Source organism: Pteropus alecto, unplaced genomic scaffold (assembly GCF_000325575.1).
Source record: "Pteropus alecto unplaced genomic scaffold, ASM32557v1 scaffold87, whole genome shotgun sequence".
Lineage (NCBI taxonomy): Eukaryota > Metazoa > Chordata > Mammalia > Chiroptera > Pteropodidae > Pteropus > Pteropus alecto.
Window position 1 is genome coordinate 9,889,725 of NW_006443225.1, and position 26,093 is coordinate 9,915,817.

Sequence of the window (26,093 nt, forward strand, 5' to 3'; positions counted from 1 at the left end):
ACTCCTGTGCCCTGAGAGAGTTCCCACTGGTCCCTGCCCCTCCAGCCCTTACCCTGAAGTCAGTTTAATTCCTTGTATAACCCAGGCACTTCTCAAACTGCTGCCTTTGTGCTGGAGCTTAGAATCCTTTAAGATCTGATGATTTTTCTAATTTAAGTAATTAAAAAGCTTTATTCTAATATTTTGGTGCCAGATGAAGAACTTTCCCTATCTGTAATTTATAGTGTACCAGTCCTATAACAGATTCTGATACATGCCTGTAAAGTTAGAATAATGGTTAGATAGGTGAGGCATGGATATTGACTAAGTAGAGGCCCAAGGGAGCTTTTAGGGTTCTGGAAATGTTTTATATCTCGATGTGAGTGGTGGCTACAGAGGTTTATACATACATAAAAATTTGTTGTGCTGGACACAAAACTTGTGCACTTTTCTAAGTTATATCTAAAAAAAGTGATAGGTTTTCAAATTCTACTTAAAACCATCTTTTTTCTCTAACCAGTTTTTTGTCATTTCCAGCTTTGACATTATTTTTAGCCCTTGACTGTTTTTATTCCCATTAACTCTGAGTATTCATTCTTACAAGCAATAATAGATATTGATAGCATTAAAATATATGTCTCAACAAAATTCTAGTCATGACAGTTTCATAGCTATCATATTTCTTTGCCAGTGCTGTTACATACTATCATCTGTCATTAGTGTCTGACTCATTTTAGTTCGTGTTTTACCCAGTGTCCGGTATATTTGTGTCACCTCCCCCACCCCGCCCCCGGCCAACCTCTATAATTTTTCATAAAGTTCTTTTCCAAGTATAGACCACACTCTCTGTTTCTGGTCCATAGTGGGATTAATTTACATCAGAATGTAAACCAAATGTATCACTACACTGTTCTGTTGAGCTGTTTTTTTGTTTGATTTTTTTTTTAAAGCAAGATTTCTTGATGAGGAAGCAGTGCATTGATTTGTAGTATGGTGCAAATTCCCTGTCTCTTTGGAGACCAATACTCAGTCAACTGGGTTACACTGTATGAGTTAACAATTTAATTCTATCACATGTACAGTATATTGATGGAGAAGGGGTGAGTGGCAGGGATTATATCTGCCAGTGTGAAAGGACTTTTGTTATTATTATTGACCTTCTGGCATCTTAATTCCTGTTCAATATTTCTGGAATTCCTTTATGACTTTAAGTGGCAGAACCTGCTCTCTATAGCCAGGTAGATTTGGCCAATCAAATACCACCAGTATGGATAGCAACTCTGGAGCCAGTGAGACAGAAAAGTGGGATCTGGTAAACTCTGTTCTGTCAGGGGTGGCAATAGCAGTTGCAGTGGTGTCTTCCTAGGACCAATTCTGCTGCAATTTTGGGCATCTTTTCTGGCTGTGTAGCCTACAAGGCAGGTTCTGCTAAGATTGTTATCTCTTAGATATCTTTTCATAAATATATTTTTTCTTTTTTATCTATGTATGTATGTATGTATATATTTATTTTAGGTGAGGCAATCTTTGGTTGACCTCACAGATTGCAAGGACCTTGTCAGCTTACAATCCCTTATTTTTTATTTTTTACGTCTACAGCACCTGGTCTTCCTAGGTGGTCTCTCATCCAAGTACTAACCAGGCCCAACTCTGCTAAGCTTCCGAGATCAGACAGGATCCAGTTTGTTCAGGGTGATCCATAAGTATATTTCCTAAATTAGCCTCAAGTATGTTTTTGTTGCTTCCAACTAGAACTGTAACTGGAAAAAATACTTAAAAAATTGTACTGTTAGTGTATTCAAAGCTAATTACAAGCAAAATTTGTTTTCTCTTAAGTAAATTTACACACACACTTTTAAAATGTTTTAGAGTAGAATTATTTTGTGAGACATGTTGCAGACAGTAAAGATTCTAAATTATTTCATTTTAAAATTTGCATTTTAAAATTTCAGTGTGCTTTATGGACCATGTGCTGCTGTGTATGCCTGAAGAACTTGAAATGCAAATTTGGAGAGACTTTGCCATCTAAATGCTTGGCTGGATTAAGCGCCTAATTAGGATGGTTTTTCAACAAGTTGGAGTAAGCATGCAGTCGGTGAGTGCTCAGATTTCATTTTTAAAATCCAGATATTTAGATGTCTTAAGAATTTTTTCTGAGAAAGTAAAATGAAATGACCAACATTTTGAATTCAGTATGTTTATGTACTATTTAATTTGCTTGCTATTTAAATGATAAAAGTGAATCTTTACTTAGCTTCCCAAGTATGGGAGTAACTTTCTAGGTTACATTGAAAACTTACCAATATTCATTTGACTTTTAAAAGCAGTGCTTTTGTTATTAGGGAGGAAAAGGCTTAAATATATATAAAAATCATTGAATATAAAATATATTTGACTAACACATGACAACTCAGTGTTGTAGAAGTATTAATATTGCATGTTATAATATGGTTTATCACACAACTATTTAAAAAGTAAGTCATGTCTCCTAAAATACAACAACTATAGATATGAAGAAAAAGTTAGTATAATATGGTTATTTTGTGCCAACAGTGTTCTGGTCTTGACATTTTTAAAAGTATTTTCAACTGATACATAATTTTTTTTCAGATCCAGTGTAAAGTTATGAGAATGATAGTTGTGCCAAGCATATTTTGTGGAATATTTTTTATTTTCAAATTCAACATTTTGTAATTGATGACATGGAATTAAGTTTTATTTATTAAAGATATAGGCAGGGAACATAATTGTAATATTGGGTATACTTTTTAATGCACTATGTTTACTTTTTTGTTTTTATGTTTTGTCTTTTCATATCTTAAGAGAAAGTTGAACTGTGAGACCCCCTAATCTTCCCAAAGTTACATCTATTTTCTTCGGAGAAAAAGCGAAGAACCAAAAAAATTACCTTTTTTTTTTTTTAATAACTAATTTTTAGATTATTAGCGTGAGGATAAGCAATAGGAAAATGGTTTGTAAAGTTAATAGTATTTTCATCTTTTTCAATTACATCTTCCTATGTTTTGGACTTAATGCAGCTATACCACCTTTCTCATTTGTGAGTACTAAGGGCAAAAGAATTTTTGCTTTCAGAAAAATGTGAAGCATTTATTGATGATTCCCTAAAAGGGAAGCCTTTACAATTTATAATTCCTACTTATTTGCAATTTTAGTAAGAAGTATAGTTTAGTGGAAAGATTGTAGGTCCTTGATTCAAACAAACCTAGGTCTGAAATTTATTTTTGCCAGTTACTTACTTCTACAAATTACAGATAAGGAGAACTACTGAGTCAGTCTGCAGGTTAAATGACGATGTAAGTAAAACACCTAGTGCAGTGGCTTATAGGTAGTTGTAGGTACATTCGATAATGGTTAGTTTCCTATGGTTTTGCTCTGCCCTCCACCCGACCCCACCCCAAGTCAGGTGAATGTGACTAGTGCTGACTGAGGCCAAGGTACAGGATTTTCTTTCTGGAACAGATAACATGCTTTATTTAGCTCATTCATTTATTTAGCTTTGTTCATTTTGAGCTGTAAGACTGATGCCTTTTATCTAAGAATGGATCAGGTAAGAGAGAGTAACTTCCTCTCAATATTGTGATCACAACTGAGGGACCTTTCCACTAATAGCAAATGAACAAGATCATTTTTTTCCTATAACATATAATCAACAACTTTAATCAGTTAACTGAAAATCTATATAAAACAAGTTTTCTTCTAACATAAAGCAATTTGCTCCTCTGGAGTTATGTTCTATCTTAGTTTCCAAGATCTCATAGCCTGCTGCCTAAGAGTAAAAAGGCATAGTCTACCAAAATTTTATCTTTGGGCATCTGAAAATTTAAAAAAACATTTTAGCTTCACCTTTCAAAGATAAATATGTACTGTTTCAGTAGTTTGATGTAGAAACAAACTTGATACTATGTTTGAAAGTACGCTAAGAGCAAAAAGTGCTTTCATCCTTTACATACTTTATCTGCCCCCCCAAAAAGAAATGTAACCTTTGAGATCAGGGTTTTGTTTTTGTCATTAGGACAACCGGTGATGATTAGCTCTTTGTATTTTACTTTATTTGTCAGCACCACCACAATAGCTATCACTGATTGGCTTACTATGCCCAGTTCTTTTATAGATATTACGTATGTTAGAACACCACTTTTTTTTTTCTTTCTTTTTTTTTTTTTACAGATGAGGAATCAGAAATTCAGAGGGTTTAACTGACTTGACCAAAGTTACATAATAAGTGACAGAGCTATAATATGAAACCAATTCTGATTCTAAAATCATTTCTCATTTTAGTATACTTTACTACCTCTTATAATAGAAAGCAAAGAGGTTTAATTTTTATTAAATATTTTAACTCACTTAATGCTTATAGGCTCAGGAAGTAGATATTGTAGGCGAGGAAACAGAAGCATAGAGGGATGAATAATTTGACCAGCTTTATACAGGCTGTAGTGACAGGCTTATGTGCTGCCATGGCATCTATGTTTTCTCTTCACTGCCTTCCATTTTCTTCAACATTTGTTTGAATTTAAAACCATATATTTGTCTAAACTTTCTCCTTAACCAAAAACATTTTTAACATTAAGAATGCAAGAAAAATATGAAGATAATGTGATTCTGATTAATCTCAGTATATTATGTTGAAAAAGTTATAGCAAATATCTAATTTGTATTAGTAATATAAATCCAGTAATACTTAGAAATTGTACCCTTGTTATCCTTTTGTGCTTTGCAAGAAGAATGTGAATGTGGCTAGGAGTTCAGAGTAAGGAAGAAGAGAAATGAAGGAAGTGTTATCTTCAGTTGGGGATTTTGAAATTGTTAGTTTCTTCTTTCTATCTCTACCCCTTCTCCTCAGCACACACTTTTAATATTCTCTTGGCTCTCTTGGAATTAAGAATTTATACTTATTGGGTCCTAGAATCCCTGAAAAGTTGACTAATAGTATGGTCATTCTTCCCAGAAAAATGTTGTATATACATATAATTTCACTTGTAATTTCAGTGATGTGCAAGCCCCAGAATAAGAACCCTTGCATTAATATTATATAGTTTGCCTTGAGAAAAATATATTTATTTAGAATTAAATTTATACTCTTCCTGCTAGTGGTGCTTATCAAATAATAGTGGAGATCAAACCAGTCTATAACAAATGAATTACCACATAAAGCTTGAGTGTATTCATTATGGTAAGACAGATGGCAGCTTGAGTCCAGCCTCATACTTCAACTCTTCTACAACAGCATATCACAACTGAAAAACAAATGCTTTCCTATTTTCATTCTCTTTGCTATCATCACTTTTAAACACTGTTGCTAAATGTTATGGACTGCCATTACTAGACACAGACATGCAAATACACATATACCCCCCACACAGATTCATTAGATTATTAGTAGTTCTTATAAATAAGTTATTACTTAATTGCTTATCAATGGACTTGCTATTATTAATTACATCGAATTGTCAAGTAATGATGGCATTCTCCATGCCTTCTCTTACATCTGTAAAATTATTAATGACAGTTTGTCTTTAGAGTAAATTTTTCATTCTCCAGACAAGTATAACTGACAAGACACAGTTCAGCCACCATTAGGGTTTAGAGATGCTCTTGGGCTGCACAGCCTCCCCGTGTACAGAGGCTAACTTTTCAATACCATATGTTCCTCTCTTTCTTCACAGCCATTTACAATTTATCTCTCTCCATGAGAGCTGAAAAGAAGAAAATAAAGACCTGGTTTTAGAGTTCCTGGAAGTTAGCTGCCCTTTCCCCTCACTTTTTTCTATAATCCAGTAACGGTTATGGCTTTTCTTCTTTTCTAAATATTCTAGTCATTAGCTTACATAGACACTTCATATTTCTTGGTGCAAACTGCTGTGTAGTTCACAACAGAAGAATATCATTGTTAGTCTATACTTGAAAAAATAATCACATAAAGCAATCTGTTCTTTTACTTCCTTTAACTTTTGCATAAGCATAGTCTATTTAGTCCTTATAAGTAAAAGCTCAGTCTTTGTCTACCTTCTCTTGAAGAAAGCACCTGGTATTCTTTGTTTCTGATATTAAGCAGATGGGAAGGAAATAGTTGAAACAGCCCTGAGGAATACATAGCAAGGAATGGCAAAAGCTGGCAGAAACATTAGTTCCTGACCTTGGCAAATCCTTTCTAAAAATTTTCTCTAAGCTTGTTGTCCTCTTCACCTTCAGTTAAGATTTTTGCTTATTGGAGGGACAGGATATTCCCTTTAGAGTATGTAATTGTCATATTGTGATGCACAAATAGTGTTCCACTACTACATCATAGGAGAGTTTTGACTTGTGAATAAATGGAAGACTCGAGAAGAGAAATGACTAAATGGCATAGATACTGTTGCCCTATGGATTTATTTTTAAAAGATCAAGACCTATTAACATGTATAAGGTAAAGAGTTTGCTTAAGTACTGTCTTAGAGTTACTTGCCCATGTTTTTTTTTCTTGGCCTCTTTGTAAAACTCTGATGCTTCTCATTTTCATTTAGTCAGATGTTTTCCTTCTTTTAGTCCTCATGTGTTATTTAACACTATTCATGTGATAATCCCCCATATGAACACTGGTGGGCAAGATTTGAGTTCTGAACTACAGGTAATTCCTTTCTAAAGGAACTTTGCCTCAAATATTCTTTGTTTAATATTCATATTTAAATATTGATGCCTATATTTCTCTGACCAATTTTCAAATCTGTACTATCTTTTTAATTTATATTTCAAAACAAAAGATACAATTTTTGGTTATAGTAGCAGTGTAGGTTGTAGTACTTTCTGGAACCCTCCCAGATAACAGCCAGTGAAACTTTGAACATTTTGATAAAGAGAATTATATAGCAGCTGAAGCAGATGCCAGAGGTAGTATATATATCTCCGTGATCCTCACTTTAATTCATACTGTTATCCCTAAATTGGATTTGGTTGCTAAAACCTAAGATGTTGTTTTGCTTGTATGCTCATTCTAAGAATTGTGCATGCTTTTAGACTGGTCTAAATGCCTAGTTTGGGTTATGTGTTGGAGCCACCACTATTTGCAGTAACATTTATTGCTTGGTAATACTGTTAGAGTAATTCCATTCTTTAAATTAGAATGGCCATGGTTTGACTTTAAAAAGGAGTTGGTTGGTGTACATTGCTTAGAATACATTTCGACGGATTTGGTACTATTCGTTTAGTTTTAGGATATAAAATTGAATGTTAAACTTGAATGAATTAGCTACAATAGTCATATCAGTCTCATTCCTTTTTTTAAAATTGTTTTTAATAGCATACTACCTCTCTTTACCTCCTCTTCTGTCCAGGCTTTGCAGTGTAGCACTCAAAACAGATGGGTAGTTTTTCTCTTTAAGAAAAGATATACTTGGGGAGAAGTTTCAAGGTACAATTTGTAATAATTTAACATTCTACATGTGTGTTTTTATTTGCTTTTTGCTTTGGGGGTTTCTTTTTGCTTTAAGCGTAGCATAATGTTTTCTAAATATTAGGATTTTATCTGGGAAATCCTGCTCATTAGGGCCACCACTAGTCCACATAGTACCTTCCGTGTAAATTAGAAAAAGGCACCTTTTCCCTGGGGACAAGGCCTCACAAGATGTAGTGCAACTGGAGTTTGGCTCCTGCTCACCCTTGGCCAGGCATTCTTGTGTAGTAAACAAAATGCATTACCCTGCATGGTACAAATAAGATTCCGAACTTTGTACTGATTTGGATTTGTTTTGAAAAATCCATGATAGCAAAAGTAGCTCAAGTTTTAAAAATTTATGTGTATATAAAATTCTAAAACTAAAAGTACAGCAGAAGTAAAATAGTATATCCTTTGCAGAACAGTACGAAAACCAAATGAAAATAATTTTTACTTCAAATATAGTATTATTTTGCAATTACTAGTTATTTTGCAAATGTATGCCTACGTTAAACTTTACTACATTAATAATAACCAGTCATATATATTCTTTAATTTTTAATTGAAAAATAGCTCATTTCCCATAACGTATAGACATTCTGATCCCATAATTAATGTGTCAGCATGTTATGCAGTTAATTGCATGGTGCTTTGTATTAACAGTACTATAAGTTTTATAATTAAATGTTTGGTTTTTCCTACTTCCTCAGGTACTTTGGTCTGGAAAGCCATATGGTTCATCTCGAAGTATTGTAAGGAAAATTGGTACTAATTTATCTTTGATCCAGTGTCCAAGAGTTCAGTTTCAGGTACTGTATATTTCACATTTTTGTATTAATATATATATTAGGAATATAAGTAAGCTAGACAGCATTAAAAGTATTTTTTGAACCTTTTCCCCGCTACTAATGCCACTATCAATAGTGTAAAAGAAGATAAAAACCAGAGTAAAGTCTTTCTAATCTTAGTTCCTCTGTGAAGTGATTATTTAAGATCTAATACCTATGCCAGGATTTAGAAGCACATAATAAGCCAAGCAGTTGTTAATTCCCAGGTGACCTCAAATGTAGGCCTTATATTACTTTAGGAGCTTCAGATACTGCCATCTTTTTCTTTAATTACACCTTCCTCTTTGGACAGCCAGTCTGTTCACCAAATATATTTTGAGATGTCTATGTGCATGCTATGTAAGTTGCTTTCTCCATCTTTGGTTTAAAACTTAGTGTTAATTGTATGAACTATTGCCTTGGTAACAACAATGTTAAAACAAAGAGATCATTGTGGTTCTCTGAATGAGGTGATAGTCAAACCCTTAATTAGGATTACTTTTGAAAGGTCAGGTCTGAGTATTCTCTTCTAGCATCAAAATCAGGAGCAACTCTTTGGAGACAAATTGTTCTGTTCTTGATTTGGGCTTTTGTTCTTTATTGTTGTTATAGTGTTAGACATATATCATATAGCTTTGTTTTTGTTTTTCAGTAATTCTATATAGCAGTAATACGATAAAACCTTTCAGATTAACATTTAAGAAGATAAGGTTCAAAAAAAAAACCAATTTAAAATAATAGATTAGCATGTGGAATGTGGAAGATATATTTAGCTCATAATTCAATAGGTCAAAGGTGGCCCCGTGGACTTATGTCATACTTGTAAACACCTCTTCTTGGTAGATAGAGGTGAAAAATCTGTTCCTAAATGGAAGAAATTAATGTTCATTCAGTTCGACTAACAAGGTTATTCATTATTGTGCTTATACCCCCACTTACAAATTGACTGGCAAAACCTTTGTGCATAAGTCTGGAAATGGACAAATTGGAACTTTCTAAGAAGTAATTTTTATCAAACTATAGGTTTAAAAAAATCAAAATTAAGAAACGTGTGGTAGTGAGTCTCTCTAGCATAATTTCTGAGAATTCAGTTCATTTAGACACAAGTTACTGATTGCTTTATTTGCCAGCTTTCTTCAAAAAACTATTGTCTTAACTAAGGCTTATTAACTTTTTCTGATTGCTCAGTTCCATTAAAATTTTCTTTTTTATCTACTCAACCTAGTGGCAGGAGAACTTGTTTCAACATTTGTGTTCCTGTAGCTGGAGACATGTAACAGGAGATGGAGATAATCTCTCATTTTCTGGTAGCAACCCAAATCTGCCTTGATAGTCAGTGAACTAAAGTACTAGAGTCAGGTAAATTTCATTGGAAATACTCTATCTCAGTGTTATTAGTCACTTAAAAGGGAATGATTGGAAGAAGAATATTAGCTTTATTACAGGAGCTGTATTTGAAAAGAGATGGGTTAATATAAAGAAAGGAATAAAGTAAGAAAATTGGGTAATTTGAGAATGTAGTGGAATACAGAAGACATTTGTTTATAGTGAGATTTTTATTTCCAGGCAGTTTTGTAGCATACAGAGTCTTTTCAAATTCAACATCAGTATTAAATTGGTTATTTTACCTGCTACTTAGATATTTTAAATCTGCTATTTTTGCTCTGTATCTTCAATTTTTTTTTTACTACATCTATTGGAAATATTAAAAAGTAGAGTCGTCAAAGAAAATAAAAGTGCAATTTAGAGTAATAAAACTGAAAATGCATTTTTGCTATTTTTCCGGCTCATTTGGGGGTTCGATATGGAATGTATTTTGAACTAAGAGTCCAACATGAGTAAATACTACTATAGATAGTTTGGAACTGGGGAACCACACTTGGGCCCACTGATACTGCTTCTTACCTTAATAGGTTGTTTTGAGATAGACACACATATTTTCCTCCCTCTTGTTGCTCTGGTCTCTTTCATTCTGCCCTTTCCCTCCTACCCCCTTTTTTCCCCCCATTCTAGGTGTGTCATGACTAGAAAGCATTAATACATGCTCGATTTTTAAAAAGTGACCACATTACTCAGAAACATTAGTGTCTGAGTCTCAGCTAGAATATTTAATTGAGCATTACAACTTTCAGACTAGTATTCTTTATACAGGTATACCTCTTGGCCTATTGGTGTCACTGTATATCACCATATTAAAACACAGAAATTCTGTTTTCAGTTTTTCTCATGATGGTAGGAAGTAGAAAAAAAAGAGGAGCAATTAAGTATGTCTGTAGGCAAAAAAAGCTAGAGATTATTTTACAGTGTTGCTCTTAAGAATGCATGTTTTTTATTTGGCTATAATAAATGGTGGTAAGAGGGACCGAATCTATTTACTATTACACCCTTTTTGGTAAGAAACAGAACATTCTAGTACCATTGTTTTTATATTTTATGAACAGTCACATGAGGACAAAGTTAACTCTTCTAATATTTCATTCTAAGTATTTCAACTTTGTACACACTTTATTTTTTTCTTTTATTCATTTTATTAAGTGAATCAGTTTCCTTGGTTTACTTTTACATTATCAGAATATTTTAAATTACTTTAGGAAAATTCTTGGAATATAATTGAATTTTAGATAATTTAGATTGTATAACATGTTCCATTGAACTACTTAAAAATAGTAAAAATACAATGCTGCTGCTGGATTTTTGTTTTGAATCAAATGTTTTTCACACTTTCTGAAAGGAACTTGAATACTTATAAAATAATAAGCACTAATTTTAATTTAAAAATTTATGTCCTTGATTTTTTGGGGAAAAAAGCCTATTCCTTTCACTGCTGTTTGTTTTTTTTTTCTCCTATTAACAATAGCGATGGTAGGACAAGACCTTGCTGGAACCTTTAGTAAGTTGGCCTTTTTCTAACTTTTATCAGTCATCCATGCATGTCAGTAGTGGTGTCTAAATCATACTTTGAAGAATTTCATATTGTCAGTCCCCTTGCCTGCAATGACTTCACCTTAACTGGTATACTCATTGAATTGTCCTTCCCATTCGATGCTTATGTTACTCTGTGCACATTTCAGCAACAACTAAAATGGACTTTTTTTTAAATTAGTATTATTTTTCAGGGTTTTTATTTTTTTTTTTTTTTTTGAATGACTTCAAAAAGGACTTCATTAGGCTTCTTATTCAGTGGCATAAATCACTGTTAGAAATGATACAGATCCTATCAGTTCTGGAACTGGTTCTTGACAGTATCATTAACTTTTTTCATTTCATTGAGCACATGTTACAGACATGGCATTATTTCAATGATGAAATATAATCAGTACTTCATAGTAAGACCGTAAAATAATGTATGGTCTTTAATTACATTATAAAATACTCTGAAAAGCTGCCTCAATGTGTTAACTTTTATATTTTTTACTATTTTTTAAAAGTATCTTTTTGCTTCCTTCTATAAACAAAAATATCTGAGATGATGTCGGCAAGTTTTGTAATTTTTATGGGAAAGTAAGAAGTCTTGAGGTCAAACTAGAAACTGGTAACCGTATTGGAACATATTTTTATTTTCTAAACAAAGAATTATCATCACATTAATCTTCATGAACTAGCACTGTCATGGTTGGGGCCGTTCAGAGTTTGGCGCCCCCAACAGTAGTGGGGAGGAAGAGGGATAATGAAGGCAAGGCCTGTAGTTAGCATATTCCCTCGGTTCTTCTTTTTTTGACATAGTGAAGAATCACAGGTCATTGAGATTTAATAGTTTTATTAAAAGTATATTTTAGAAAGACAAAGAATGCCCCAAGGAGGCACATGGTCCCAGTACTGTAACCAACCCAAAGGGGCCAAAATGACTACAAAAGGGCAAAAAGGCCACAAATGGCCACCAAAACGGGGAGAGAGCCCAGAAGGGCAAAAAGGACCCAGAATTGGGAATGTCTACCTTATATTTGTGCCATGATGTGTGGTTCCAAAGGCATTCCTAGGTGATTGGCAAGTGAGGTCATTTTGATTGACACTTGGCTGCTATACAACTTTGCCTAGTACGCAGGTACCTACTCAGAATTCAGTCTGTTCTGATTAGATTCATGAACTTCCTGGCATGATCATGAGATTATAATGATGATATAGTGAGGCCGAAGTTAGGGACAGTACTTTCTGCGCATGCGCGTTTGTAGCTGGTTTAGGCCTGCAGCTTTTATGGCCTTTGTGTTCTAGGATTTGGGTAATTTATAACCCTAAAAGGGAGATATTTCTGGGAGGTGCTTAAGGAAGGTCTTCAAGGGAAGTTTCTATGGTTACAGAGCTGGGCCCCTATTCCTTTGTTCCCCTATAGCTCATGTCTGACTAGCTACTTAATAGCACCTAGGAAGACACCCTTCTGGCTTTACTTTTATGATCTCTCTCTTACAGAATAGCCCGTTAATACTATATCTTCTGGGATTTCTACGAGACTTGGGGACCTTCTTGTTCAAGTATCTCCAAATAACCCACTCAGAATCTCCCTATTATAATGTTTTAGGAATGTTAATATACATTCTGTTTTCAGTAATGGTTTGGAACAGAATATTACCAGATCCCTCAGTTTCTTCAGATCTTATGTGATGCTTGGTTCCCTAGAGTTGTTTAAGTTGTATAAGGTACCCATTTACTGAATACGTTTGTTTATTGACTTACTTGGTAAAATTTCTGAAGCACTTTAGGGAGAAATACAAAAATCTAATTTTTGATTTATTTTGATCATGTCCTATCCTTTCACAATGTACTTGCTGAAGCTTATAGTTTTTTTCTCTTCTGACCACAATTATACCACTACATGTAAAACATTGGTATTTTGAAAGCCTTTTCTTCTTAATTCCATTTTTTTAACTCAATTAGCAATTTGTTTTCTCTCATCTCTACCCTCATTCTTCCCCAAAGCAGTAATTTAAGGCATTTTAAATACTTGATGCTCTTGATATGTTATTGTTAAAATACCAGTTTTCAAGTGCTATTTCTAATGCTATTTTATTAAGTTGATAATGTTAGGTAATTATAATATTGAAATGGGTACACATATCAGCTGATAATATTCAGTTAAAATTTTATTTATAACATTAAAGATGTTAAACTTTTAACTATATTAGTAGTATTATGTGTTTTATATATATATGTATATTTTATATTTTTATATTTGAGGAGGCAACATTATTTAGCGTAGCTTCCAAAAGCTTGATCTGGCAATGATAGTATTAAGGTTCAAACAAAGCATGGATTATAGTACAAGCTTTCTGATAAATATGTTAATAATTAAATTTCTTTGGCCTTTAAATTTTTTTTCTTCATTTAAAAAGTGTGCATCTTCTTTATTTAGACTTTATTCCAACTTCTAGGATGTTTTATATTCTGATAACTTTATTTTTTTATTATTCACTGACCATCTGACTCTGAGGCATTACACTTATAACAAAACTTGAATTAAATTATATTTCCATTTTTAAGGTAAATTTCAGAACTTGCATGCTCTTTATTTCAAAATATTCTGTTCCTTCATCTATGTGTTCTCTAGCTAATATTAGGTGGAGAATCCTGATGTGCTATTTGGATTTTTTGTTCTTTAACACAGCTAGTAATTTTATTTAAAAATAGAGATTTAAGGATTTTAAAAAATATATTTTCAACATTATAACAGCTTGTATATTTAATATTCATTTAAAAATATTCTCAGATTTAGCATAAATTGATCACTTGCTTATTCTTGTTCCTAAACTTTTTTTTTAAAACTAGATAGCTTTAGGGAAAAAATTGATTTTTAATGCTTAAATTCTAAAATTTTTTTAAATGTTTTAGGGTGACCAGAGTTGGTTGGTTGTTTGTTTGTTTTAATTGAACCAGTCTCACTTGACCTGTAACAAAAATTGAATAAAGTTAAATTAGAATTCAGAGATCGTCATATACTGTCAGGCAAGTGTGATATAACTACTGGACCCTTTTGTGGGGACCTTTAGTGGAAACATTAGAAACTGCTCATATGTTTGTAACTCTAAAGCTGATGATTTTTATTTAGGTAATTAAAAAGTTTTATTCTAATATTTTGTTGCCAGAGACAAACTTTCCCTGTTTGTAACTTACAGCTCACCAGCCCTACTACAGAATGGAGCCCCAGTCACCTGGGAGAGGATGCAGTAGCATCTTTTGCTGATGTTGGATGGGTAGCCACAGAAGAAGGAGAGTGCTCAACAAGACAAAGGTTAGTCTGTAAGCCTATAAGAGCTGACATGTGTTTATTATTTTAAAAGATGAAACCTTTGCGACATTTCCTTTTAATAGCTGAATTTGATCTCTGATAACTAACCTGTTTATTTATTTTTTTTTTTGAGCAGTCTTTTCTGTTCATTTTAAAGGCTCAGCTAGTATTTATAAAGTTTCTAGAGACATGTAACCGTGTCCTAAGTCCTTATGAATTACAGAATTCTCTGTAATATAAGTTTACATTCTAATATGAGAGACCAGGAAGAACTGTCACAAATATGTTTAGATAAGTACAGTAATTATAATAGTCTTATTGGGGCAGAGGAGTCAGTGTGGGTCATATTAGGGAATTTGTCTAAATACTGGACAGTATTTCCTAATTTGTATTTTATAAGATTTCCTTGTGAACAGCATGAAGAATAGAAGGGAGTCAGGTCTGGAAATAGGTCAAATAAGAGATGATCAGAGTTTAACTAAAACTGACAGAAGACCAGGAGAAGAGGGACAAAGTCAAGAGATAGTAAGAGAATTGAAAAGATTTAAACCTTTTCAATATTGAGGTTAAGAAAGGAAGTCTAGGATAACTCCCAGGTTTCTGGGTGGGATAATTATGAGAATGATGCAACAATTAATAGGAATATAGGGAAACAGATTTTTTTTTTTGGTGTGTGACAGTTGGAGGAGGTATTCCAGTCTAGAATATGTTGTATTTGCATTTCCTATGGCACATTCACATTGCTCTAAAAACAGTTTGTGTAGCTAGATATTGATAAATATAGATAGAATGGCTGATAATCATTGTGTTCATGGAGCATATGTAAGACATGAAGTACATTTGTATTCTGGACAAAGCCTGCATTTGAGAGCTTAATCAGGAAAAAAGAGGAAAAAGAAGAACCACCCCTCCCCAAGCCTACTCCCTAGCCCCAGGGAGAAGTGGTTCAGGAGGCAGGAGAACTGGCAGAGAGTGTTGTCGTGGAGGCAGACACAGGACAGTTTCATGGAAGGGGAGTAAACTCTAGTAGTCACTGGTGTCAAAAATTTAGAGGCTAGGTAAATCAAAAAAACAGCAAGTTTCAATTTTGTTTTGCAGTATGAAGATTATTATTGGCTTTAGCAAGAGTAATTTCACTTGAGTAGTATTAGTTGGATAAAATAAGCATCATATAACCCAAGAGCATAGAAAGAATTTGATTTGAATGACAAGTAGAAGTGAGGACATAGCAGTAGATGAACATAGACCAGGATTAGCAGGTAAAGAGCCTTTCTTTTTTAAGATATTTATTTTGTAAATTAAACTTTTTATTTTGAGATAATTGTAGATACTTCACATGCAGTTGTAAGAAATAATACAGAAACATTCCCTGTACCCTTTACCCAGTTTTCTCCATTGGTAATATCCTGCAAAACTGTGGCACAATATCATAAGCAGTGTACCCTGTGGTACAGTACATTTCCATACCTTAAAGAGCTTCCCTCACATTGCCTTGTTACGGTCACACCCACTTTCCTTCCCTCTCTGGCCTCTCCTTAATCACTGAACAAGTATGTTTTTCTGTTTTCTATTTTCACAATTCTGTCATTTCAGGAATGTTAAATAAATTGGATCATACAGTATACAACCTTTTGGGACTTTTTTCACTAAGCACAATTCTCTAGTGTTGTGTATATTAATACTTCATTCCTTTTTATTATTGAGCAGTATTCCTTTGTATGACAATGAGGAAAGGGCGTTTAAGCTCCTGATTAAATCCATAACCAAGAAAGAATAATGATCCTCCTTAAAATTCTTCATTAAGGCAAACCATGGACGCTAATCACATATACCTTCTACAGGGTTTCAACACTAAAGGTCAGTCATTACAGAAAAATGGCCTGTTCTTTCTATATCCTGATAAAAATTGCCTTAAAGAACTTCAAGGCAATTTGATTGTTTTCAGACTTCCTGATGCCAGGGAGGGCACAGCAACTCAACCTTATCTTTATATTTCTTCGAAACTATGTACCCTAATTGAAATTTCTGATTTACTAGGTGTATATCTGCTTGTTTTTCTGCCTGTATAAGTGCCACTCACTTCTTCAAAGTTAGCACCATTTCAAGGCTTCTTAAAGCTCTGCTCTTGAGCTATCGTCCCCAGTAAGGTCCAAATAAAGCTTTCTTAGCTAAATATATAGAGATTGCATTTTCTTTTCATTAACAACATTTTAATTACAGTATGTCTTGGTGTGGGTCTCTTTAGATTTATCTTATTTGGAACTGTCTGGGCTTTCTAAATCCGAATGTCTGTTTCCTTACCCAAGATAGGGAAGTTTTTAGTCATTATTTGCTTCAAAAGGTTTTCTATCTCTTTCTTTCTGCTACTCTAATTGGGAGAGTTCCACTGCCCTGTCTTTGAGTTTACTGCTACTTTATTCTGCTTCATGTAGTCTATTGTTGAACACCTCTAATGTATTTTTTTTTAATTGTTATTCTTCAGCTCTGTGACAAAGAGAAATGTGGGCCATTTTTATATTTTCTCTTTGTTGAAGTTCTCACTGTATTGATTGATTCATTGTTCTCCCATGTTCAGCGATCATCTTTTATGACCATTACTTTGAACTTCGTATCAGCTAAATTATCTCCTTTTCATTAAGGTTTTTTCTCCCTAAGGTTTTAGCTTGTTCTTTTTTGGGGGGGCGGGGAGGGCATATTCCTTTGCTTCTTAATTTTGCTTGACTCTTCTGTATTGGTTTCTCTGTATTAGATCAAACAGCTACCTCTCCCAATCTTGAAGAAGTGGCCTTGTGTAGGAGATGAGCCTTCTTGTTCAACCCTGGCCTAGCTCTTGACTGTCCTTCGAACCTCTGTGATTGTCTCAGCAGCTTGTTTTTTCTTATTTTAAGCAACTTATTTTTAATAGTTCCAAGTCATTCAGAGTGTGCCAAGACCTTTCCATATTCTAAAAGGGAGGATCTCAGTTAGTACCTAGATTCAGGCAGATTAGAAGCCAGACCCTCAGTCAGCAGTATGAAAATATACAAAGAAATATAGTCCTGAGGGACCCCAAGTATAAGCCCCACTGGCCACCAGAGCCAGGTGATCTGGAAGTATCTCCTGGGCAGCAGTCACAAAAATGGGGGCTACAGATGAGTGCGTAAGCTTTCGGGGAGATACCAGTGAGCTATGGTGAGGCAGCGGGAGAAGGCGAAGCTGCTGTCAACCAGCCTGCATTCTCTGAGAGCATTTTTCTAGACTTCTAGATGTGTGCCAGACCTGAAGTCTGCCCCTCAGGCCAAAGCTGGCCAAGCAAATAGATCTCAGAAAGACTGGAGATGTGTTTCAATCTGCTCTCTGTGCAGTGAGGGCTGTAGTCCGCCAAGAACTGTCTCTTTGATTGTTATAGTCACATGGAACCCAGGAATGCAAGAGCTCCTTGCCTTTAGAGCCAGGTAATCAAGGGTTGTCTTTTGGGTGGTAGCCACAAAATCGGCACCCCAGACATAAAAACGGGCACAGACATGTGTAAAAGGTCCCCTCTAAAAGATTATGGTGCTCTGGAGCAAGGCAGAAGGGAAACGTGAAGGTGGTGCTTGCAGAGAATTGGGAGAAAGCCTAGGGTTCTGGGGAGAAAAAAATATGGTACTTAAAGTTGGTTCCTGGCAGCCTCCATCCTTAGAATATACCCCAGCAGGCTTCTTGATGTGTGTTAAATTAGATGAGTGCCCCTCAGGCCAGTATTTTAAGATTAGCAAATGAGACTCTTATGTAAAGTCTGGATAAGATCAGGGATCACTTAGAGAACCCTTTTCTCAGATCACTATAGCCTTGTGGGTCTTGTGGATACAAGCCTTATTGGTTTTCACAGCTGGATGTTATGGATGCTCATCTATCTGGTGCAGGTCTTAAAAGTTGGGATGCCACATGTGGTGTTCAAATTCTTCACAGGAAGAAGCTCTGGGTTTTGAGTACCCTCCTGAGTATAAGTCATTGTGCCTGGGGTGGGGTTTATGGCAAGATTGTGTCTCAGCCTCTTCTACCACCTTCAGTGTGGTTTTTTTTTTTCTCATATGATGCGTAGTCATTGCTCAGCTAGTTTTTACTTTTTTTTCCCAGAGGAAATTGTTCCTTATGTAGCTGTAGATTTAGTGTGTCCACTGGAGGAGGTAAGTTGAGGATCTTTCTATTTTTCCTGTGTGGCCATCTTGAATTGGAACTCAGTATTCCTTGGTATGGAAGGATCAGTTTGTGTAACAAAGTACCAGTTGATGGACATCTGGCTTGATTCCAATTTTTGGAATAAAGTTCCTAGAAATGTTGGTGTACAGTTTTTTTGAGTGAACATAAGTTTTCATTTCTCTGGGCTAAATGCCCATGAGTGCAGTATCTGGGTCATAGGAGTCATAAGGTCGTTTATGTTTAGATTTTAAGAAACTGACAAAACTATTTTCCAGAATGGCTGTGCCATTTTACATTCTCAGCAGCAGTATATGGCTGATCCGGTTTCTCTGTATCCTATCAACATTTGGTCTTATCACTTTTTATATATATATATGTGTGTGTGTGTGTGTGCGCGCGCGCGCGCGCGCGTACACACATATATACACACATATATATTCTAACAGGTGTGTAGTGATATCTCACTGTGGTTTTGAGTTTCTTAATGGATAATGATATTGAACATCTTTTCACATGCTTATTTGCCATCTTTATATCCTTTGGGGTTAAATATCTCTTCATGTCTTTTATCTATTTTCTAATTGGATTCTTTTTGTTCTAGATGTGAGTCCTTGTCAGTTATATGATTTGTAAACATTTTCTCCCACTTCATAGCTGTCTTTTCATCTATTTAACAGGGTCATTTCACAGAGCAAAAGTTTTTAATTTTGATAAAGTACAGTTTATCAATTTTTCTTTTAATGGATAATGTTTTTGCTGTCTGTGTAAGAACCCTGTGCCCAGTCTTAGATTCTGAGGATTTTCTCCTGTTTGTTTGTTTGTTTGTTTTTAATTATATGATCCCTTCTCTGTTTTTGGTGTATTAGCTTCATAAAATGAATTGGAAGGTGTCCCTCTTTTCTGAACAGATTGTGTAGAACTGGTAGGAATTCTTTAAACATTTGGTAGAATTCTCCAGTTAAACCATCTGGACCTGGAGATTTCTTTTGGGGAGTTTTAAAATTATGAGTTCAATTTTCTTATTAAAGTTATTGGACTATTTTATATTGGATGAGATATAGTTTTTGCTTTTCAAGGAATTGGTCCATTTCATCTATGTGGTGAGATTTATGTGTATATTAATATTCTTGGTACTGCAGGCCCTCGAATAATGTCATTTTGTTATAACAATAAAAAAAAAAAAAATCAGTTACCGGCTAGGGCCATTGTCTGTGTGAAGTATGCACATCCTCCCCATGTCTGCATGGGTTTTCTGTGGATACACCAGTTTCCTTCCACATCCTAAAGATGTGCACATGAGGTTAGGTGTGTCTAAATTGGAATTTCACTTTGATTTATATATGTTTGGGTATCTTTCTTTGTATAGTTCTTCTGGTGGGTTTATGTATCAACAGCAAGTCCTCACATTATATCTTTTGCTTCAACATTGTTTCATTATAATGTTGATGAAATGTTGTAGAAACTTAGCCTTTGGTAAAATTGGTTCTATTATATGTCATTTTGCATAAAATTGCAGAACCCATTAAACACGAAGGGAGGACTTGCTGTACTAGATTTTATATTCATAACTTATTACAGTCTACTGGTGGTCTTATTTTACCTGTACAAGGTTTTTCCTTTATGTTTCTGTACCGTTTTCTATAGACATTTTGAATCACATCAGACAGTATTGTTTGCTTCAACCATCATACAACATAGAAAACGAGAAAATAAGTCTAGCGACACACATTTTTTGCTTGCTGTATTTTTTTTTCTTATTGATGTAAATTAAAGTTCCTCCTTTTTTTGCTTTCTTTCTGTTTAGAGAATTTCGTTTAGCCATTCTATTAGGGTAGGTCTGCTTGCAATGAATTCTTTTAGTTTTCCTTCATTTGAGAATTCTTGATTTCCCCGATCTGAAAGGGTATTTTGCTGGGTATAAGGTAATGAGTTCACATGGTTCATTTTTTAGCACTTGAAAAATGTGCCAGTTTCTGTAAGCCTCTGTGGTTTCAGATGAGAAGTCTTCTGTCATTGATAGCTTTCCCTTATAGGTACGGTGTTCTCTCTAGGTGCTTTAAAATTTTCTTTGTCTTTAGTTTTCAGAATTTTCATAAGATGTGTCTTGGTGTGGAATTTTTTGGGTTGATCTTGTCGGTCCTTTTTCATATCTGCCCTCTTTTTCCTTTCCTTCTGGGTCCTGGTGATACAAATAATAGATCTTCTGTTATAATCCCACTATAAGGTCACTAAGACTGTTTTTCCCCTAGTCTGTTTTCTGTTTTTCAGATTGGATAATTTCTGTTGTTCTATCTCCAAATTCACTGATTCTCTATCTTCTCGATTGTGTTTTTCATCCCATCTATTATGTTTTTATTTCAGTTATTGTATCTTTTAGTTTTAAATTGTTTTGTGTCTCTTTCTTTTGCTGAGACTATTTTTTCTTAAGTTTTGAAAGTGATACTGATTGCTTATTGAAGCCTTTTTATCATAGCTGCTGTAAAATCTGTCAGATAATTCTAACATCTGTCATCTCAACTGGCATGTATTGATTGTCTTTTTCTATGCAGTTTGTCTCTTTTTTAATAATAATATATACATTTTAAAAAATATTTTTACAGTCGAGATAAATTATTACATTTGCTTCAGGCATACATCATAGTGACTATATTCCCTATGTTATACTTCACATCTCCATGACTATTTTTATAACTGGCAGTGTGTACTTTTTAATCCGTTTCACTTTTTTCATTCATGCACCAATCCCCCTCCATCTGGTTACCATCAAAATTTTTCTCAGTATCTATGAGTTTCTGTTTTGTTTGTCCATTTATTTCGTTTTTCATATTCCATATATAAGCGAAATCATATAGTATTAGTCGTTCTCTTATTTTACCTAGCATAATACCCTCTAGTTCCATCCATGTTATTGCAAATGGCAAGACTTCATTATTTTTTTATGGCTGAGTAATATTCCAATGTATATATGTATCACAACTTTATATATTAGTCTATCAATAGACAGATTGCTTCTGTATGTTGGCTATTGTAAATAATGCTGCAGTGAATATCGGGGTGCATACATCTTTTCTAATTAATATTTTGGTTTTCCTTGGATAAATAACCAGAAGTGGAATCCTGGGTCATATGGTAGTACTCTTTTTAATTTTTGAGGAACCTCCATATTGTTTTCCATAATGGCTGTGCCAATTTACAATCCCACCAATAGTGCACGAGGGTTCCCTTTTTTCCACATCCTTGCCAATGCTTGTTCGTTGAGTTTTGGATGATAGCTATTCTGACAAGTGCGAGGTGTTATCTCATCACCTCATGTGCTTTGTAGTTTTGATTTGCATTTCCCTGATGATTAGTGATATTGAGCATCTTCTCATTTGTCTGTTGTACATCTCTGTGTCCTTTTAGAAATGTCTATTCAGGTCCTCTGCCCATTTTTTAATTAGATCGTTTTTTGATGTTGAGCTATGTGAGTTCTTTTTATATTTTGGACATCAACCCCTTATCAGATGAACAGCATTTGCAGATATTTTCTCTGTTGACTTTTTGTTTTGTTGATAGCTTCCTTTATGATGCAAAGGCTTTTTAGTTTGACATAGTTCTGTTTATTTTCACTTTTGTTGTCTTTGCCCTGAGAGACATATCCAAAAAAATATTGCTAACACCAGTGTCAAAGAATTTATTGCCTATGTATTCTTTTAGGTGTTCTATGGTTTCAGATCTCACATTTAAGTCTAATCCATTTTGAGTTTAGCTTTGTATATGGTGTAACAAATTGGTCTAATATCATTTTTTATGTGTCCAGTTTTTCCAACACCATTTATTGAAGAGACTGTCTTTACCCCATGTGTATTCTTGCTTCCTGTGTCATAGATTAATTGACTATGTAGGCATGGGTTCATTTCCAGGCTCTATTCTAGTCCGTTGATCTATGTGTCTGGTTCTATGCCAGTACCATGTTGTTTTGATTACTATAGCCTTGTAGCATAGTTTGGTATTAAGTAGTGCAATACCTCCAACTTTGTTCTTCTTTCTCAAGATTGCCTTGGCTATTCGGGGTCTTTTGTGGTTACTTATAAATTTAGGAATATTTGTTCTAGTTCTGTAAAAAATGCCATTGGTATTTTGATAGGGATTATATTGAATCTGTAGATTGCTTTGGGTAGTATGGACATTTTAACGATGTTAATTCTTCCTATTCGTGAGCATGGTAGATACATTTATTTATGTTTTTAAGTTTCTTCACTATCTTAGTTTTCCATGTACAGATGTTTTTACCTCCTTGGATAAATTTATTCCTAGATTTTTTAAATTTTTGATGCAGTCATTAATGGGATTGTTTTCTTAATTTCTCCTTCTGATAGTTTGTTATTGGTGTATAAAAATGCAACTGATTTCTGAATATTAATTTTGTATCCTGCTACCTTACTGAATTCATTTATTCTAACAGTTTTTTGGTGGAATCTTCAGGATTCTCATGTCATCAGCAAATAACGAAGTTTACTTCCTTTTTGATTAAGATGCCTTTTATTTCTTGTCTGCTGTGGCTAAGACTTCCAATACTATGTTGAATAAAAGTGGTGAAAGTGAACATCGTGTCTTGTTCCTGGTCTTAAAAAGCTTTCAGCTTTTCATCATTGAATACGATGTGGGTTTGTCATATATGGCCTTTATTATGTTGAGGTATGCTCCCTCTGTCCCTACTTTGCTGATATTTATTATAAATGGATGCTGGATTTTTCTCGAATGCTTTTTCTGCATGTATTGATATGATCATGTGATTTTTATACTTCATTTTATTCATGTGGTATATCACATTAACTCATTTGCAGATATTTAATCAACCTCGTATCCCAGGAATAAAGCCCACTTGATCATAGTGTATGATTTTTTTAATGTATTACTGAATTTGGTTTGCTAATATTTTGTTGAAGATTTTGCATTTACATTTATCAGGGATATTGGTCTATAATTTTTTTGTTGTTGTGTGGTTTTGGTATAAGGGTAATGCTGACCTAGTAAAATGAGTTTGGGAGGCTTGCCTTCTCTTCAGTTTTTTGGAATAGATTGAGAAAAATAGGTATTAATTCCTCTCTGAATGTTTGGTAGAATTCACCTATGAAGCTATCCACTCCAAGACTCGTGTTTGTTGGGAGTTTTTTGATTACTGATTTGAATTCATTTGTACTTATCAGTCTGTTAACATTTTGTTATTTCCTGATTCAGTCTTGGAAGATTGTATGTTTCTAGAAATTAAACCATTTCTTCCAGGTTGTCCAAATTGGCATGTAATTGTTCGTAGTATTTTCTTAAAATGCTTTGTATTTCTGTGGTGTCTGTTGTCACTTCTCTTTCATTTCTGATTTTTTTGGGGGGGGCCTCTTTTTTTTTTCTAATGAGTCTGGCTATAAGTTTTTTGTTTATCTTTCAAGGAACCGGGTGTTGGTTTCATTGTTCTTTTCTATTGCTTTTTAAAAATCTTTTATTTCTATTCTATCATTTCCTTCCTTCTACTCACTTTGGGCTTTGATTTTTCCCTAGTTTCTTTAGGTGCAAGGTTATTTGACTATTTATTTGAGATATTTCGTGTTTCCTGTGGTAGCACTGTATTGTTATGAATTTCCCTTTTAGAACTCTGGCTGTGTCCTACAGATTTGGGGTCATTGTATTTTCATTATCATTTGTCTCAAGATATCTTTTCATTTCTTCCTTATTCTCATTGTTAACCCATTTATTGTCTAGTAACATATTATTTAGCCTCTATGTGTTTGTGTTTTTCAGTTTTCTTGTAATAGTTTCATACCATTGTGATCAGAGAAGATGCTTGATATGATTTCAGTGTTCTTAAATTTATTGAGACTTGTTTGGTGTCCTATCCTGGAAAATATTCCATGTGCATTCTAAAAGAATGTACATTCTGCTGCTTTGGGTGAAATATTTTAAAAATGTCTATTAGTCCATTTGGTCTAATGTGTCAAAGGTTGTAAAGTCCATTGTTGCCTTGCTGATTTTCTGTCTGGATGATCTATCCATTAATGTCAGTGGGGTGTTAAAGTCCCCTACTATTGTATTACTGTTAATCTATTTATGTGTGTCAATAATACTTTATATATTTAGATGCTTCTATGTTGGGCGTGTAAATGTTTACAAGCATTATATTCTCTTTGTAGACTGATCCCTTTATCATTATGAAATGCCTTCTTTGTCTTTGTTAGTTTTTGTTTTTGTTTTAGAGTTTGTCTAAGTATTGATCCTCCAGGTATTTTTTTTATTTCTATTTGCATGAAATATCTTTCTCTATCCCTTTACTTTTAGTCTGTGTGTGTCTTTTGATCTGAAGTGGATCTCTTATAGGCATCATATGTATGGGTGGTTTTTAATTTGTTTTTATCAATTAGCCACCAATGTCTTTTGATTGGAGCACTTAGTCCATTTACATTTAAAGTAATTGTTGAAAGGTATATAGCTTTTTATTGTTTTCTGGTTGTTTTTGTACTTCTCTGTTCCATATTCTTTTTCTCTCTTACATGTTAGTGACTTTGTAATGTTATATATGGATTCCTTTCTCTTTATTTCTCATATATCTTTCATAGAATTTTGCTTTGTGGGTACCATGACCTTCATATATCCCAAGCTATGTTTATAGCAGTCAATTTTAACTGATGGTCACTTAAGTTCCAACACATTCTAAAATTACAATTTTACTCATGCCTCTACATTTGTTTTTTGTCCTTATTTTTAACTTCTTTTGTGTATGTTTGTGTATATCCCTTTATTTTAATTACACATTAACTTTCCACTTTTTTAACCTTTATACTAGCTTTATAATTGGTTGATCCACTGCTTTTACTAAGTGTTCACCTTTGTCAGTGAGTTTTTTTCTTTCCTGTATTTTCTTATTCATATTTTTTTATCTTTTCTCAAAGAATTCTCTTTAACATTTCTTGTAGTACTGGTTTAGTGGTGATGAACTCTTTAGCTTTTTCTTGTCTTGGAAAATATCTCCCAATTCTAAATGACAGCCTTGCTGGGTAGAGGAATCTTAGTTGTAGATTTTTTCATCACTTTGAATATTTTGTGCCATTCTCTTCTACCCTGCAATGCTTCTGTTGAAAAATCAGCATATAGGCTTATGAGAGCTCCCTTGTATGTATCTACTTTTCTGTTGCTACTTTTAAGATTCTTTGTGTTTAACTTGTTATTTTAATTATAATGTGTTCTTGGCATGGGCCTCTTTTGGTTCATCTTGTTTGGGACTCTACACTTCTGGACTTGTATGTCCGTTTCCTTTGCCAAGTTAGGGAAGTTTCGGTCATTATTTCTCAAATAGGTTTCCAGTCCTTTTCTCTCCTTTAGGGACCCCTAAAATGTGAATGTTATTAACACTTGTTGTTGTCCCAGAGGTCCCTTAAACTATTCTTTTTTTTTTTCTTTTTTCTGTCCCAATCGTGTTTTCTGCTACCTTGTTTTTCAGATCACTGAT

General features: G+C 34.0%; 1 protein-coding gene across 2 annotated transcripts in view; it reads left to right on the plus strand.

Moving 5' to 3' along the window:
• Positions 1-26,093, plus strand: part of MTFR1 (mitochondrial fission regulator 1) — a 51,858-nt gene that overhangs the window by 13,862 nt on the left and 11,903 nt on the right. Inside the window, exons 2-4 of one of the 2 annotated variants that reach the window (XM_006923997.3) lie at positions 1,932-2,074; positions 8,122-8,220; positions 14,343-14,458. In XM_006923997.3, coding sequence (XP_006924059.1) covers positions 2,009-2,074; positions 8,122-8,220; positions 14,343-14,458 — 281 coding nt within the window. In that variant the 5' untranslated portion in view covers positions 1,932-2,008. The remainder of the gene's footprint in view (positions 1-1,931; positions 2,075-8,121; positions 8,221-14,342; positions 14,459-26,093) is intronic. The other variant, XM_025041136.1, reaches the window with a different exon arrangement.